This window comes from Ovis aries, chromosome 12, assembly GCF_016772045.2.
Source record: "Ovis aries strain OAR_USU_Benz2616 breed Rambouillet chromosome 12, ARS-UI_Ramb_v3.0, whole genome shotgun sequence".
Taxonomy (NCBI): Eukaryota; Metazoa; Chordata; class Mammalia; order Artiodactyla; family Bovidae; genus Ovis; species Ovis aries.
The window spans coordinates 65641606-65657954 of record NC_056065.1 but is presented as its reverse complement, the minus strand read 5'-3'; the positions used below and the strand labels follow the sequence as shown (position 1 = coordinate 65657954).

Below are 16349 nucleotides of genomic sequence, written 5' to 3'. Positions count from 1 at the left end.
GCTTTGGTAACCTTTCATTCTAAGAATTATATTAGCCAAGTGATCCAAAAAGAGGTACAAATGCTTCACACATTAATGAGATGATGTTTCCAAAAACTCTTAAAAAGAAATAAGCAAAATCAAAAATTGCTGTTGTTTTAAAAATCCAAGTTTTTAAAACTTTGACTTGTTAAAATCACATCAGCTTTTGGTTTTGTTTTTTAATTGGTAAAGAACAGCATTCTTCTCAGAGCAAGCTGTATGTCTAATTCAGATCAAGCAATTTTGGCATAAAGAAAAAACAACTGCAAGTAATCTCCTTTAATGCCACAAAAGAAAATATCTGACTTCACACTAGAAAGATGGCATGGTCACTTCTATACCTTTCCAGAACTATGTTTTCTATATACTTCATAAATATTTAATAATCACATACGAATTAAGTCTCAAAGCACTGAAAGACTAAGTTGCTCCTCAAACTTTCTCAGTTTGTGGTACTGTGAGACTGTATTGGATGAAATCAACCATATTAACAAATATTAGCATGTTTTTTCTTTTAAAGGGCAGTGATAATTACCTTAGCATATACTACTTTTTATTCTGGAGGAGGAAATGGCAAACCATGCCAGTATTCTTTGCCTGGAAAATTCCATGGACAGAGGAGCCTGGTGTACAGTACAAGGGGTTGCAAAGAGTCAACACGACTGAGCAACTGAGCACTCACACACATTCAACACGTAATTGCTGAGTGCCCATTATATGCTGGTGAAGACTCTTAGGAGTCCCTGGAACTACAAGGAGATCCAACCAGTTCCTCCTAAAGGAAATCAGTTCTGAATATTCATTGGAAGGACTGATGCTGAAGCTGAAACTTCAATACTTTGGCCACCTGATGTGAAGAACTGACTCATTAGAAAAGACCCTGATCCTGGGGAAGACTGAAGGCAGGAGGAGAAGGGGATGACAGAAGATAAGGTGGTTGGATAGTATCACCAACTTGATGGACATGAGTTTGAGCAAGCTCCGGGAGTTGGTGATGGAGAGGAAAGCCTGGTGAGCAGAAGTCCATGGGGTTGCAAAGAGTCAGACATGACTGAGAAACTGAACTGAACTGAACTGAACATCACGTGTCAGGCACTGTTCTTGGAGCTACAGTTATGCAGTAAAGACAAGCTCCTTATGAAGCCTACAATCTAGCCAATTTTTTTCTAGAAAGGAAAAAAGTAGATACATTTTGTGGTCCAGATGATCAGCTGAAGCAGGCATTCTCTGCAACAGAGGGAGACAAGCTCAGTCTAAAAGCTACTAGTTTATAAAACTTGCTGGAAGACTCCCACCAACTCTGAAAAAGCCGATAAGCCTAAAAGAAACAGTAAAGTAAGAAATAAATGAAATCTTAAAACTAAGTAGTATTTACCTCTGAATTCCTTCCAGAATATCTTTAACAGCTGCCATTAACTTTTGAAGATATACAAATGCTTCTTCAAATGATGCTATCTTTGAAGACGTCAGAGTTGAATTTGAATCCAACCTTTGAAACACATCCATGCTAAAATAGTAAGAAAAAAAATGCTCATAGGTACACACGCATATTTACTGTAATTCAAGTGTTTCAACTTCGAATGTATAAAATAATGTTTATAACTTATAGCTCATAATGTTGATCTGTTTAAATGAGAAATAAAAGAAATGTCCAGACATCCATTCATGCAAAGAATAGGGGTCAACAACTATATAGGTCTAATAGAAAGTAATACTGTAAAAACTGTGTGAATAATGTTTCACTCTAAGAGACCATAAGAGACAGAAGGGAAGTAATGCTATCAATCCATATTCAAGTCAGTACGTAGTAACGACCATACTCTCATATACAACGATGAAGAAAAAAAAATCACACATCAGACTTAGTTTGCTGAAACTGGATGTTATAAATGTTCATACACTTTGTTCTGATAATTCCAACTTTAGAAACAGGCATAATTAATAACTACCGCAGTGTCCAACAATATTTTTAAAAAGTGTGAAGTAGTAAATTAGCTACCTGATGAAATACCAAATAACTGTTAAGATGAGGCTTATGCCATCTATGAAACAGAAAAATTAAGGTAAACAAAATGTACTCATATAACATAAAAAAATCATATAAAAACTCAAAACATATGTTGTATGGGTTGAACACTGTTCCCCCCAAATTCATGTTCACCCACAACCTCAGAATGTGACCTTATTTAAAATAGGATTTTTGCACATGTAAGTTAAGTTAAAATGAGGTCATGCTGGATTAGGGTAGACACTACCCTATGTGAAGACAAAGGTAGAGACTGGACTGGAGTGATATATCTACAAATACTGCTGGCAGCTACTAGAAGCTGGAGACAGTCATGGAATAGATTCTCCTTCAGAACCTCCTAAAGGAACCAACTCTGCAGACACCTGGATTTCAGACTTTCTAGTCTTCAGACTGTGACTGAATAAATTTCCGTCATTTTCCAATATTTTTATTGAAGTGTAGTTAATTTAGAATGCTGTGTGTATTTCTGCTGTACAGCAAAGTGATCCAGTTATACATATATATGTACATTCTTTTTAAATATTCTTTTCCATTATGATTTATGATTACATACTAAACAATAGTCCACTGTGCTATATAGTAGGACCACGTTGTTTATCCTTTCCTTATATAAAAGCTTGCAGCTGCTAATCTCAGCCTCTTAGGGTTGTGCATAAGTGCTCTAGGACTTCCCAGCTGGCTCGGTGGTAAAGAATCTACCTGCCAAGCAGGAGACAAGGGTTTGATCCCTGAGTCAGGAAGATCCCCTGGAGGAGGAAATGGCAACCCACTCCAATATTCTAGCCTGGGAAATCCCATGGACAGAAGAGCCTAGCAGGCTACAGTGCAAAGGGCTGCAAAGAGTCAGATACGACTTAGCGACTAGTACTCAGAATAGTTTTATATGAAAAACAGTGCATGGTCCACCAGATTTTCAAATAAACATCTCTATGTGAAAGGCTCAAACATGAATATATTGAGAAGTTCTGCAGTGACTCTGGTACACATTCAGGCACAACAAACAATGAAGTAGGCTTTAAAAACTATACAATGATAAAGTAATTATAAGCATTTTTCACTTACTGAAGGACTTTAATATAAAGTGTAATATCAAGAAATTAACAAGAGCTCTGTAACATTCAACACAAACGCATGTATATTATAGGTCACTTCTACATCACATAAACTATTCAAAATATTTTCTAAATAAAAGAAAGATTGCTGCTGCTGCTGCTGCTAAGTCGCTTCAGTCATGTCCGACTCTGTGCGACCCCATACACGGCAGCCCACCAGGCTCCACCATCCCTGGGATTCTCCAGGCAAGAACATTGGAGTGGGTTGCCATTTCCTTCTCCAATGCATGAAAGTGAAAGTGAAGTCACTGAGTCGTGTCCAACTCTCAGCGACCCCATGGACTGCAGCCCACCAGGCTCCCCCATCCATGGGATCCTCCAGGCAAGAGTACTGGAGTGGGGTGCCATTAAAGATTAAAATAACTTAAATATTGTTTATTTTTTATTTTTTCACTTTACAATATTGTATTGGTTTTGCCATACATTGACATGAATTCGCCATGGGTATACATGTGTTCCCCATCCTGAACCCCCCTCCTACTTCCCTCTCCATCCCATCCCTCTGGGTAATCCCAGTGCACCAGCCTGAGCAACCTGTATCATGCATCAAACCTGGACTGGTGATCTGTTTCATATATGATAATATACATGTTTCAATGCCATTCTCCCAAATCATCCCACTCTCGCCCTCTCCCACAGAGTCTAAAAGACTGTTCTATACATCTGTGTCTCTTTTGCTGTCTCACATACAGGGTTATCGTTCAGTTCAGTCGCTCAGTTGTCTCCGACTCTTTGCGACCCCATGAATCACAGCACGCCAGGCCTCCCTGTCCATCACCAACTCCCCGAGTTCACTCAGACTCACGTCCATCGAGTCAGTGATGCCATCCAACCATCTCATCCTCTGTCGTCCCCTCTCCTCCTACCCCCAGTCCCTCCCAGCATCAGAGTCTTTTCCAATGAGTCAACTCTTCACATGAGGTGGCCAAAGTACTGGAGTTTCAGCTTTAGCATCATTCCTTCCAAAGAACAACCAGGGCTAATATCCTTTAGAAGGGACTGGTTGGATCTCCTTGAACTCCAAGGGACTCTCAAGAGTCTTCTCCAACACCACAGTTCAAAAGCATCAATTCTTTAGCACTCAGCTTTCTTCACAGTCCAACTCTCACATCCATACATGACCACTGGAAAAACCATAGCCTTGACTAGACCAACCTCTGTTGGCAAAGTAATGTATCTGCTTTTCAATATGCTATCTAGGTTGGCCATAACTTTCCTTCCAAGGACTAAGCATCTTTTAATTTCATAGCTGCAGTCACCATCTGCAGTGATTCTGGAGCCCAAAAAAAGAAAGTCTGACCCTGTTTCCACTGTTTCCCCATCTATTTCCCATGAAGTGATGGGACCAGGTGCCATGATCTTACTTTTCTGAATGCTCAGCTTTAAGCCAACTTTTTTATTCTCCTCTCTTTCATCAAGAGGCTTTTTAGTTCCTCTTCACTTTCTGCCATAAGGGTGGTGTCATCTGCATATATGAGGTTATTGATATTTCACCCGGTAATCTAGATTCCAGCTTGTGCTTCTTCCAGCCCAGCGTTTCTCATGATGTACTCTGCATAGAAGTTAAATAAGCAGGGTGACAATATAGAGCCTTGATGTACTCCTCTTCCTATTTGGAACCAGTCTGTTGTTCCATGTCCAGTTCTAACTGTTGCTTCCTGACCTGCATACAGATTTCTCAAGAGGCAGGTCAGGTGGTCTGGTATTCCCAACTCTTTCAGAATTTTCCACAGTTTCTTGTGATCCACACAGTCAAAGGCTTTGGCATAGTCAATAAAGCAGAAATAGATGTTTTTCTGGAACTCTCTTGCTTTTTCCATGATCCATCGGATGTTGTCAATTGATCTCTGGTTCCTCTGCCTTTTCTAAAACCAGCCTGAACATCTGGAAGTTCACGGTTCACGTTTTGCTGAAGCCTGGCTTAGAGAATTATCATTACCATCGTTCTAAATTCCATCTATATGTGTTATTACACTATATTGGTGTTTTTCTTTCTGGCTTACTTCACTCTGTACAATAGGCTCCAGTTTCATCCACCTCATTAGAACTGATTCAAATGTATTCTTTTTAATGGTTGAGTGATAATACTCCACTGTGTATATGTACCACAGCTTTCTTATCCATCATCTGCTGATGGACATCTAGGTTGCTTCCATGTCCTGGCTATTATAAACAGTGCTGCAATGAACACTGGGGTACACGTGTCTCTTTCAATTCTGGTTTCCTCGGTGTGTATGCCCAGCAGTGGGATTGTTGGGTCATATGGCAGTTCTATTTCCAGTTTTTTAAGGAATCTCCACACTGTTCTCCATAATGGCTATACTAGTTTGCGTTCCCACCAACAGTGTATGAGGGTTCCCTTTTCTCCACATCCTCTCCAGCATTTATTGCTTGTAGACTTTTGGATAGCAGCCATTCTGACTGGCGTGAAATGGTACTTCATTGTGGCTTTGATTTGCATTTCTCTGATAATGAGCGATGTTGGGCATCTTTTCATGTGTTTGTTAGCCATCTGTATGTCTTCTCTGGAGAAATGTCTGTTTAGTTCTTTGGCCCATTTTTGATTGGGTCATTTATTTTCCTGGAATTGAGCTGCAGGAGTTGCTTGTATATTTTTGAGATTAACTCTCTGTCAGTTGCTTCATTTGCTACTAGATGGTTGGATGGCATCACTGACTCGATGGACATGACTCTGAGTGAACTCCAGGAGTTGGTGATGGACAGGGAGGCCTGGCGTGCTGCGATTCATGGGGTCGAACAGAGTTGGACACGACTGAGTGACTGAACTGAACTCCCATTCTGAAGGCTGTCTTTTCACCTTGCTTATAGTTTCCTCTATTGTGCAGAAGCTTTTAATTTTAATTAGGTCCCATTTGTTTATTTTTTCTTTTATTTCCAATATTCTGGGAGGTGGGTCATAGAGGATCCTGCTGTGATTTATGTCAGAGAGTGTTTTGCCTATGTTCTCCTCTAGGAGTTTTACAGTTTCTGGTCTTACATTTAGATCTTTAATCCATTTTGAGTTTATTTTTGTGTATGGTGTTAGAAAGTGTTCTAGTTTCATTCCTTTACAAGTGGTTGACCAGTTTTCCCAGCATCACTTGTTAAAGAGATTGTCTTTTCTCCATTGTATATTCTTACCTCCTTTGTCAAAGATAAGGTATCCATAGGTGTATGGATTTATCTCTGGGCTTTCTACTTTGTTCCACTGACTATATTTCTCTCTTTGTGCCAGTACCATACAGTCTTGACGACTGTGGCTTTGTAGTAGAACCTGAAGTCAGGCAGGTTGATTCATCCAGTTCCATTCTTCTTTCTCAAGATTGCTTTGGCTATTCGAGGTTTTCTGTATTTCCATACAAACTGTGAAATTATTTGTTCTAGCTCTGTGAAAATACCGTTGGTAGCTTGATAGGGATTCCATTGAATCTATAGATTGCTTTGGGTAGTATACGCATTTTCACTATATTGATTCTTCCAATCCATGAACATGGTATATCTCTCCATCTATTAGTGTCCTCTTTGATTCTTTCACCAGTGTTTTATCATTTTCTATATATAGGATTTTTGTTTCTTTAGGTAGATATATTCCTACGTATTTTATTCTTTTCATTGCAATGCTGAATGGAATTGTTTCCTTAATTTCTCTTTCTATTTTCTCATTATTCGTGTATAGGAATGCAAGGGATTTCTGTGTGTTGATTTTATATCCTGCAACTTTACCATATTCATTGATTAGCACTAGTAATTTTTTGGTAGAGTCTTTAGGGTTTTCCATGTAGAGGATCATGTCATCTGCAAACAGTGAGAGTTTTACTTCTTCCTTTCCAATTTGGATTCCTTTTCTTTTTCTGCTCTGCTTGCTGTGGCCAAAACTTCCAAAACTATGTTGAATAGTAGTGGTGACAGTGGGCACCCTTGTCTTGTTCCTGACTTTAGGGGAAATCCTTTCAATTTTTCACCACTGAGGATAATGTTTGCTGTGCGTTTGTCATATATAGCTTTTATTATGTTGAGGTATGTTCCTTCTATTCTTGTTTTCTGGAGGGTTTTTATCATAAATGGATGTTGAATTTTTTCAAAGGCTTTCTTAGGCTTCCCTGGTGGCTCAGACGGTAAAGCATCTGCCTGCAGTGTGGGAGACCCGGGTTCAGTCCCTGGGTTGGGAAGATCCCGTGGAGAAGGAAATGGCAACCCACTCTGGTACTCTTGCCTGGAAAATTCCAAGGACTGAGAGGCTCCTCAGAGCCTGGTAGGCTACAGTCCATGGGGTCACAAAGAGTTGGACACGACTGAGCAACCTCACTTTCTATTGAGATAATCATATGGTTTTTATTTTTCAATTTGTTAATGTGGTGTATTACATTGATTGATTTGCTGATATTGAAGAATTCTTGCATCCCTGGGATAAAGCCCACTTGGTAATGACGTGTGATCTTTTTAATGTGTTGTTGGATTCTGTTTGCTAGAATTTTGTTAAGGATTTTTGCATCTATGTTTATCAGTGATATTGGCCTGTAATTTTCCTTTTTTGTAGTATCTTTGTCAGGTTTTGGTATTAGGGTGATGGTGGCCTCATAGAGTGAGTTTGGAAGTTTACCTTCCTCTGCAATTTTCTGGAAGAGTTTCAGTAGGATAGGTGTTAGCTCTTCTCTAAATTTTTGGTAGAATTCAGTTGTGAAGCCATCTGGACCTGGGCTTTTGTTTGCTGGAAGATTTCTGATTACAGTTTCAATTTCTGTGCTTGTGATGGGTCTGTTAAGATTCTCTATTTCTTCCTGGTTCAGTTTTGGAAAGTTGTACTTTTCTAAGAGTTTGTCCATTTCTTCCAAGTTGTCCATTTTATTGGCATATAGTTGCTGATAACAATCTCTTCTGATCCTTTGTATTTCTGTGTTGTCTGTTGTGATCTCTCCATTTTCATTTCTAATTTTATTGATTTGATTTTTCTCCCTTTGTTTCTTGATGAGTCTGGCTAATGGTTTGTCAATTTTATTTATCTTCTAAAAGAATCAGCTTTTGGCTTTGTTGATTTTTGGTATGGTCTCTTTTGTTTCTTTTGCATTTATTTCTGCCCTAATTTTTAAGATTTCTTTCCTTCTACTAACCCTGGGGTTCTTCATTTCTTCCTTTTCTAGTTGCTTTAGGTGTACAGTTAGATGATTTGACTTTTTTCTTGTTTCCTGAGGTATGCCTTATATTGTTATGAACCTTCCCCTTAGCACTACTTTTACAGTGTCCCACAGGTTTTGGGTTGTTTTCATTTTATTCATTTCTATGCATATTTTGATTTCTTTTTGATTTCTTCTGTGATTTGTTGGTTATTCAGCAGTGTGTTGTTCAGCCTCCATATGTTGGAATTTTTAATAGTTTTTCTCCTGTACTTGAGATCTAATCCTACTGTATTGGGGTCAGAAAAGATGCTTGGAATGATTTCATTTTTTTTTAATTTACCAAGGCTAGATTTATGGCCCAGGATGTGATCTATCCTGGAGAAGGTTCCATGTGCACTTGAGAAAAAGGTGAAATTCATCGTTTTGAGGTGAAATGTCCTATAGATATCAATTAGGTCTAACTGGTCTATTGTATCATTTAAAGTTTGTGTTTCCTTGTTAATTTTCTGTTTAGTTGATCTATCCATAGGTGTGATTGGGGTATTAAAGTTTCCCACTATTATTGTGTTACTGTTAATTTCCCCTCTCATACTTGTTAGCATTTGTCTTACATATTGCAGTGCTCCTATGTTGGGTGCATATATATTTATGATTGTTATATCTTCTTCTTGGATCGATCCTTTGATCATTATGTAGTGTCCATCTTTGTCTCTTTTCACAACCTTTGTTTTAAAGTCTATTTTATCTGATACGAGTATTGCTACTCCTGCTTTCTTTAGGTCTCTATTTGTATGGAATATTTTTTTCCGGCCCTTCACTTTCAGTCTGTATGTGTCCCTTTTTTCAAGGTGGTCTTGTAGACAACATATATAGGGGTCTTGTTTTTATATCCATTCAGCCAGTCTTTGTCTTTTGGTTGGGGCATTCAACCCATTTTTTACATTTAAGGTAATTATTGATAAGTATGATCCCATTGCCATTTACTTTATTGTTTTGGGTTTGAGTTTATACACCCTTTCTGTGTTTCCTGTCTAGAGAAGATCCTTTAGCATTTGTTGGAGAGCTGGTTTGGTGGTGCTGAATTCTCTCAGCTTTAGCTTGTCTGTAAAGCTTTTGATTTCTCCTTCATATTTGAATGAGATCCTTGCTGGGTAGAGTAATCTGGGCTGTAGGTTATTTTATCTCATCACTTTATGTATGTCCTGCCATTCCCTCCTGGCCTGAACAGTTTCTATCGAAAGATCAGCTGTTATCCTTATGGGAATCCCCTTGTGTGTTATTTGTTGTTTTCCCTTGCTGCTTTTAATATCTTGTCTTTGTGTTTGATCTTTGTTAATCTGATTAATATGTGTCTTGGGGTGTTTTGTCTTGAGTTTATCCTATTTGGGACTCTCTGGGTTTCTTGGACTTGGGTGATTATTTCCTTCCCCATTTTAGGGAAGTTTTCAACTATTACCTCCTCAAGTATTTTCTCATGGTCTTTCTTTTTGTCTTCTTCTTCTGGGACTCCTATGATTCGAATGTTGGGGCATTTAACATTGTCCCAGAGGTCTCTAAGATTGTCCTCATCTTTTAATTCATTTTTTTCCTCTCTGTTTCATTTATTTCTACCATTATATCTTCTACCTCACTTATCCTATCTTCTGCCTCTTATTCTACTGTTGGTTCCCTCCAGAGTGTTTTTGATCTCACTTATGCATTATTCATTATATATTGACGCTTTTTTATTTCTTCTAGGCCCTTGTTAAACCTTTCTTGCATCTTCTCAATCCCTGTCTCCAGGCTATTTATCTGTAACTCTATTTTGTTTCCAAGACTTTGGATCATTTTTACTATAATTATTCGGAATTCTTTACCAGGTAGATTCCCTATCTCTTCCTCTTTTGTTTGGTTTGGTGGGCATTTATCCTGTTCCTTTACCTGCTGGGTATTTCTCTGCCTTTTCATCTTGTTTATATTGCTGTGTTTGGGGTGGTCTTTCTGTATTCTGGCAGTTTGTGCAGTTCTCTTTATTATGGAGTTTCCTCGCCATGGGTGGGGTTGGGCGGGTGGCTTGTCAAAGTTTCCTGGTTAGAGAAGTTTGTGTCGGTGTTCTGGTGGGTGGAGCTGGATTTCTTCTCTCTAGAGTGCAGTGAAGTATCCAGTAATGTGTTATGAGATGTCAGTGGGTTTGGTGTGACTATGAGCAGCTTGTATATTGACGCTCAGGGCTATGTTCCTATGTTGCTGGAGAATTTGCATGGTATGTCTTGCTCTGGAACTTGTTGGCCCTTGGGTGGTGCTTGGTTTCAGTGTAGGTATGGAGGCATTTGATAAGCTCCTATCGATTAAAGTTCCCTGGAATCAGGAGTTCTCTGGTGTTCTCAGGATTTGGACTTGAGCCTCCTGCCTCTGGTTTTCAGCCTTATTCTTACATTAGCCTCAAGACTTCTCCATCTACACAGCACCGATGATAAAACATCTAGGTTAAAGATAAAAAGTTTCTCTACAGTGAGGGACGCCCAGACAGGTTCACAGAGTTACATGGAGAAGAGGGAGGAAGGAGACAGAGGTGACCAGGAGGAGAAAAGGGGGAATCAAAAGAGGCGAGAGCAAGCTAGTCAGTAATCACTTCCCTATGTGCTTTCCACAGTCTGGACCACTCAGAGATGTTCATGGAGTTATACAGAAAAGAGGGAGGAAGGAGACAGAGGTGGCTGAGAGGATAAAGGTGGGGGGGATCAAAAGGAGAGAGACAGATCCAGCCAGCAATCAGTTCCCTGTCTTCTCCACAGTCCAGAGCATACAACAGGATTCACAGAGTTGGGTAGAGAAGAGAAGGGGGAGGCAGGAGACAGAGGTGACCTGGTGGAGAAAAAGGAGAGTCCAAAGGGGGAGAGAGCAGTCAAGCCAGAAATCTCTCTCCCAAGTAAAAATGGGTACTGAAGATTGTATTCTTAAGGGTACAAAATTGATAACAAATACCAAAAAGCAAAGATTAAAAATCTAGAGTAGAGGTTGGATTCTCAAAAATACAATATTAAAGAAAAAAACAAAGTCACAAAAATTATAAAATATATATATATATGAAGTTTGCTTTTAAAAATAGGGTCTTTTTTTTTTTTTTACAAAGTAATAGGTTATAAAAATGAAAATTAAAAAAAAAATTTTTAGTTTAATAGTCAAAATATATCTAGGACTTTCTCTGGTAGTGTTGTGGGCAATGTGGGGTCAGTTCATTTTCAGATAGTTCCTTGATTCGGCTTATACTTCTCAAGATCTATAGGCCCCTTCCCATGTAGTCGGTGCTAACTACAGGGTTTTAATCTATTGTACCTGTCACTTCCAAGGTGGTTCCCTCTGTTTTTAGCTTCTTTTGTTTGCTGGCCTCTTCAGTGTCTAATTTCCACCCTGACACAAGGGGGCAGTGGTGGACACTTTTTAAGGCTCACTTGTTCAGTCGTGCTGTGGGAGGGAGGAACACTGCAAACAAATAACACTGGCGTGTGCTCACAGTGTCTCAGCCACACTGGGTTTGCCCCCACTCACTGCGTGTGTGCTTTCCCTGTCTACACTGCTTAGGCTCTCGGTTGCTCTGCTGGGAACTGTGTGAGGCCGGCCCTGGGTTGTATGCACTTCCCAGGTCTAAGCACTCAGGTTCAGGGTACTCGGGTACTCCACAAAGGCACAGACTTGGTTGTGCTCACATTTTGTGCCCTTCCCATGCCCGAGCAGCTCAGGTGACCAGGTGTTTGGTGAGCACAGTCGCTGCAATTTATTGCCTCCCCCATCCCTGCTACTCAGTTTTCTGAGTGTACAACTCGTGCACCTTCTCAGGTGTGCTGTGTCTCTCTTCTGGGGGCTGATCTCTGGCTGCGACTCTCCCGGCAGATGTCAATCGTCCCGAATCCCAAGAAGTCTTGGTTAGCAACGAAGCCTGCTTGCAGTTTGGTAGGTGATGCCTCTCTGGGGCTGCAATTGCCCCCTTCCGGCTCTGGCTGCCCTCACCTGCCTGTCTCTGGTGAGGGATGGACAGGTCTGCAGCTGGCTAGCTCTGCTCAATTCTTTGTTCTGTGAGCGGGCCTGGTGGTGTCTTACGATAGGGCTTTTCTCAGGATAGCTATCCCACAGTCTGGTTTGCTATCTCAAGTTAGTTCCCTCAAGATTGCCCTCGGGGCATTCAGGTCCAGTCCTTACTCTAAGCAACACAGCCCCCGCCTCCCTGCCCAGCCCCCGCTTGCCAGTGGTGGATCAGGCCTCTGCACTGCTTCTCCACGGGGAGTTACCATTGGACACGTAATCTGTGGGGTTTATTTATTTATTTATTTATTTATTTATTTTTCCTCCTGGTTATGTTGCCCTCTGAGGTTCCAAGGCTCGCCACAGACTCTCCAGTGAGAGTGTTTCCTCGTGTTTGGAAACCTCTCTTTTTTAAGACTCCCTTCCCGGGATGGATCTCCGTCCTTACCTCTTTTGTCTCTCTTTTTGTCTTTTATATTTTTTCCTACCTCCTTTCAAAGACAATGGGCTGCTTTTCTGGGTGCCTGATGTCCTCTGCCAGCATTCAGAAGCTGTTCTGTGGAATTTACTCAGTGTTCAAATCTTCTTTTGATGAATTCATGGGGGAGAAAGTGGTCTTCCTGTCCTATTCCTCCGCCATCTTAGGACTTCCCCCTTAAATATTGTTTTTGCTCTAATATTCTTTCGCTTAGTGAAAGGCAAAGGAGAAAAGGAAAGATATACCTATTTGAATATAGATTCCAAATAATAGCACAGAGAGAAAAGAAAGCCTTCCTCAGTGATCAGTGCAGAGAGATAGAGGAAAACAATAGAATGGAAAAGACTAGAGACCTCTTCAAGAAAATTAGAGATACAAAGGGAACACTTCATGCAAAGATGGGCACAATAAGGGACAGAAATGGTATGGACCTAACAGAAGAAGAAGATATTAAGACAAGGTGGCAAGAATACACAGAACTATACAAAAAAGATCTTGATGAAACACATAACCACAATGGTGTGATCACTAACCTAGAGCCAGATATCCTGGAGTGCAAGTCAAGTGGACCTTAGGAAGCATCACGACAAACAAAGCTAGTGGAGATGACAGAATTCCATCTGAGCTATTTCAAATCCTTAAAGACGATGCTGTGAAAGTGCGCACTCAATATGCCAGCAAATTTGGGAAACTCAGCAGTGGCCATGGGACTGGGAAAGGTCAGTTTTCATCCCAATCCCAAAGAAAGGCAATGCCAAAGAATGTTCAAACTACTGCACAACTGCACTCATCTCACATGCAAGAAAAGTAATGCTCAAAATTCCCCAAGCCAGGCTTCAACAATATGTGAACTGAGAACTTCCAGACATTCAAGCTGGATTTAAAAAAGACAGAGGAACCAGAGATCAAATTGCTAGCATCCGCTAGATCATCAAAAAAGCAAGAGAATTCCAGAAAAACACCTATTTCTGCTTTATTGACTACGCCAAAGCCTTTGACTGTGTAGATCACAACAAACTGTGGAAAATTCTTAAAGAGATGGGAATAAGAGAGGGGAATACCAGACCACCCGACCTGCCTCCTGAGAAATCTGTATGCAGGTCAAGAAGCAACAGTTAGAACTGGACATGGAACAACAGACTGATTCCAAATCGGGAAAGGTATACATTAAGGTTGCATATTGTCACCCTGCTAATTGCAGAGTATATCAAGTGAAATGCTGGGTTGAATGAAGCACAAGCTGGAATCAACATTGCCAGGAGAGATATGCAGATGACACCACCCTTATGGCAGAAAGCAAAAAAGAAATAAAGAGCCTCTTGATGAAAGTGAAAGAGGAGAGTAGAAAAAGTTTGCTCAAAGCTCAACATTCAGAAAACTAAGATCATGGCATCCAGTCCCATCAGTTCAGTTCAGTTCAGTTCAGTTCAGTCGCTCAGTCGTGTCCGACTCTTTGCGACCCCATGAATCGCAGCATGCCAGGCCTCCCTGTCCATCACCAACTCCCAGAGTTCACTCAGACTCACGTCCATCGAGTCAGTGATGCCATTCAGCCATCTCATCCTCTGTCGTCCCCTTCTCCTCCTGCCCTCAGTCCCTCCCAGCATCAGAGTCTTTTCCAATGAATCATCTCTTCACATGAGGTGGCCGAAGTACTGGAGTTTCAGCTTCAGCATCATTCCCTCCAAAGAAATCCCAGGGCGGATCTCCTTCAGAATGGACTGGTTGGATCTCCTTGCAGTCCAAGGGACTCTCAAGAGTCTTCTCCAACACCACAGATCAAAAGCATCAATTCTTCAGCTCTCAGCCTTCTTCACAGTCCAACTCTCACATCCATACATGACCACAGGAAAAACCATAGCCTTGACTAGACAGGCCTTAGTTGGCACCTCATGGCAAATAGATGGGTAGACAATGGAAACAGTGACAGACTTTTATTTTCTTGGGGCTCCAAAATCACTGCAGATAGTGACTGCAGCCATGAAATTAAAAGATGCTTGCTCCTTGGAAGAAAGGCTATGACCAATCTAGACAGCATATTAAAAAGCAGAGACATTACTTTGCCCTCAAGGGTCCGTCTAGTTAAAGCTATGGTTTTTTCAATAGTTCTGTATGGATGTAAGAGTTGGACCATAAAAAAAGCTGAGCACCAAAGAACTGATGTTTTTGAACTGTGGTGTTGGACAAGACTCTTTTGAGAGTCCCTTGGACTGCAAGGAGATCCAACTAGTTAATCCTAAAGGAAATCAGTCTTGAATATCCTTTGGAAAGACTGATCCTGAAGCTGAAACTCCAGCATTTTGGCCACCTGATGCAAAGAACTAACTCATTGGAAATGACCCTGATGCTGGGAAAGATTGAAGGCAGAAGGAGAAGGGGACAACAGAGGATGAGATGGTTAGATAGCATCACTGACTTGATAAGCAGGCTTTGGGAGTTGGTGATGGACAGGGAAGCCTCACGTGCTGTAGTCCATGGGATCGCAAAGAGTCAGACACAACTGAATGACTCAACTGAACTGAACTATTGTTTTAAACTATTTCAGTTTCAAAATGATTATCTCTGTCTGGTATATACAACATTCTGCTAACAAGAATATATGATAAGCCACAACATTAAAAATACATTAAGACTGGACAAACAAAATCTTTGCTTTATATGAGATTACAAAATTTTAAATATTGTTTTCTTTACCTCACATGTCAGATATAGTTATTTCTTTAGTATAAAAGACTACAATTTGTTTGAAAAAATTTTCAACTATTGTCAAGGACTAAAAAATCAGTCCTAAATCTATAATTGAATGAGAACAGACGTTTAAATGGAGTGCTAAGACCACTTTACTGATCTTGTAAACAACTAGAATGGATAGAGGCTCTTAATCCAAAATAACAAAATGGGCTCTCAAACCAAAATCATATTACAAGGCATACAGTATGATCGGCATATTAGTTATATAAAGACTATGGGCTTGAGGAAAAATATGGAAGGGAGTGTTGGCCTACTTTATTTATTTTTTGGCCTACTTTAAAATCAGTTGTTTTCTATTATTTTTTAAGTTACTCCAGCAACCTATTTAAAGGCCTGCTCGCAAATGGTCTCTATCTTTTCATTTCACTAAGACAAGAATACTTTATGTGTATGAAAGTAACAAAAGTATTACTCCACTTAAGTATTTATCTTTAAAAAAATTTTTGCATGAATTTTTCCTAATCTAGACCAATGTTTTATTTATATTATTTTGCATCTTATTTCTTAGAAGCCTTTGGATCCTGCTAATTTCTTAGCCACTCCTGGTGACTAGTCATTGGTTTTGACATGTTGGCAAATGATCTGACGTATCTGGCAATGATTCTCATCAAAGTTTCACATCTGAATCACTAGACAGAAGCACTAGTTCAGCTTCAGTCCTAAAGTGAAGTGAAAGTTGCTTAGTCTTGTCTGACTCTTTGCGACTCATGGACTATATAGCCTGCCAGGCTCCTCTGTCCATGGAATTCTCCAGGCCAGAATACTGGAGTGGGTAACTGTCCCTTCTACAGGGCATCTTTCCAACCCAGGGACCGAATCCAGGTCTCACACATTTCAGGTGGATT

The 16349-nt window shown here is 40.2% G+C and overlaps 1 protein-coding gene across 13 annotated transcripts in view; it reads right to left on the bottom strand.

Annotated features, from left to right (window-relative positions):
* Positions 1-16349, bottom strand: part of SWT1 (SWT1 RNA endoribonuclease homolog) — a 106368-nt gene that overhangs the window by 36547 nt on the left and 53472 nt on the right. For all 13 annotated transcript variants that reach the window (XR_009595864.1, XR_009595865.1, XR_001044138.5 and 10 more), the window contains one exon: positions 1397-1528. Coding sequence is in view for 4 of the 13 variants with exons in the window: in XM_012187733.5 (XP_012043123.1) it covers positions 1397-1528 (132 nt within the window). In the remaining 9 variants the exon portion in view is untranslated. The remainder of the gene's footprint in view (positions 1-1396; positions 1529-16349) is intronic.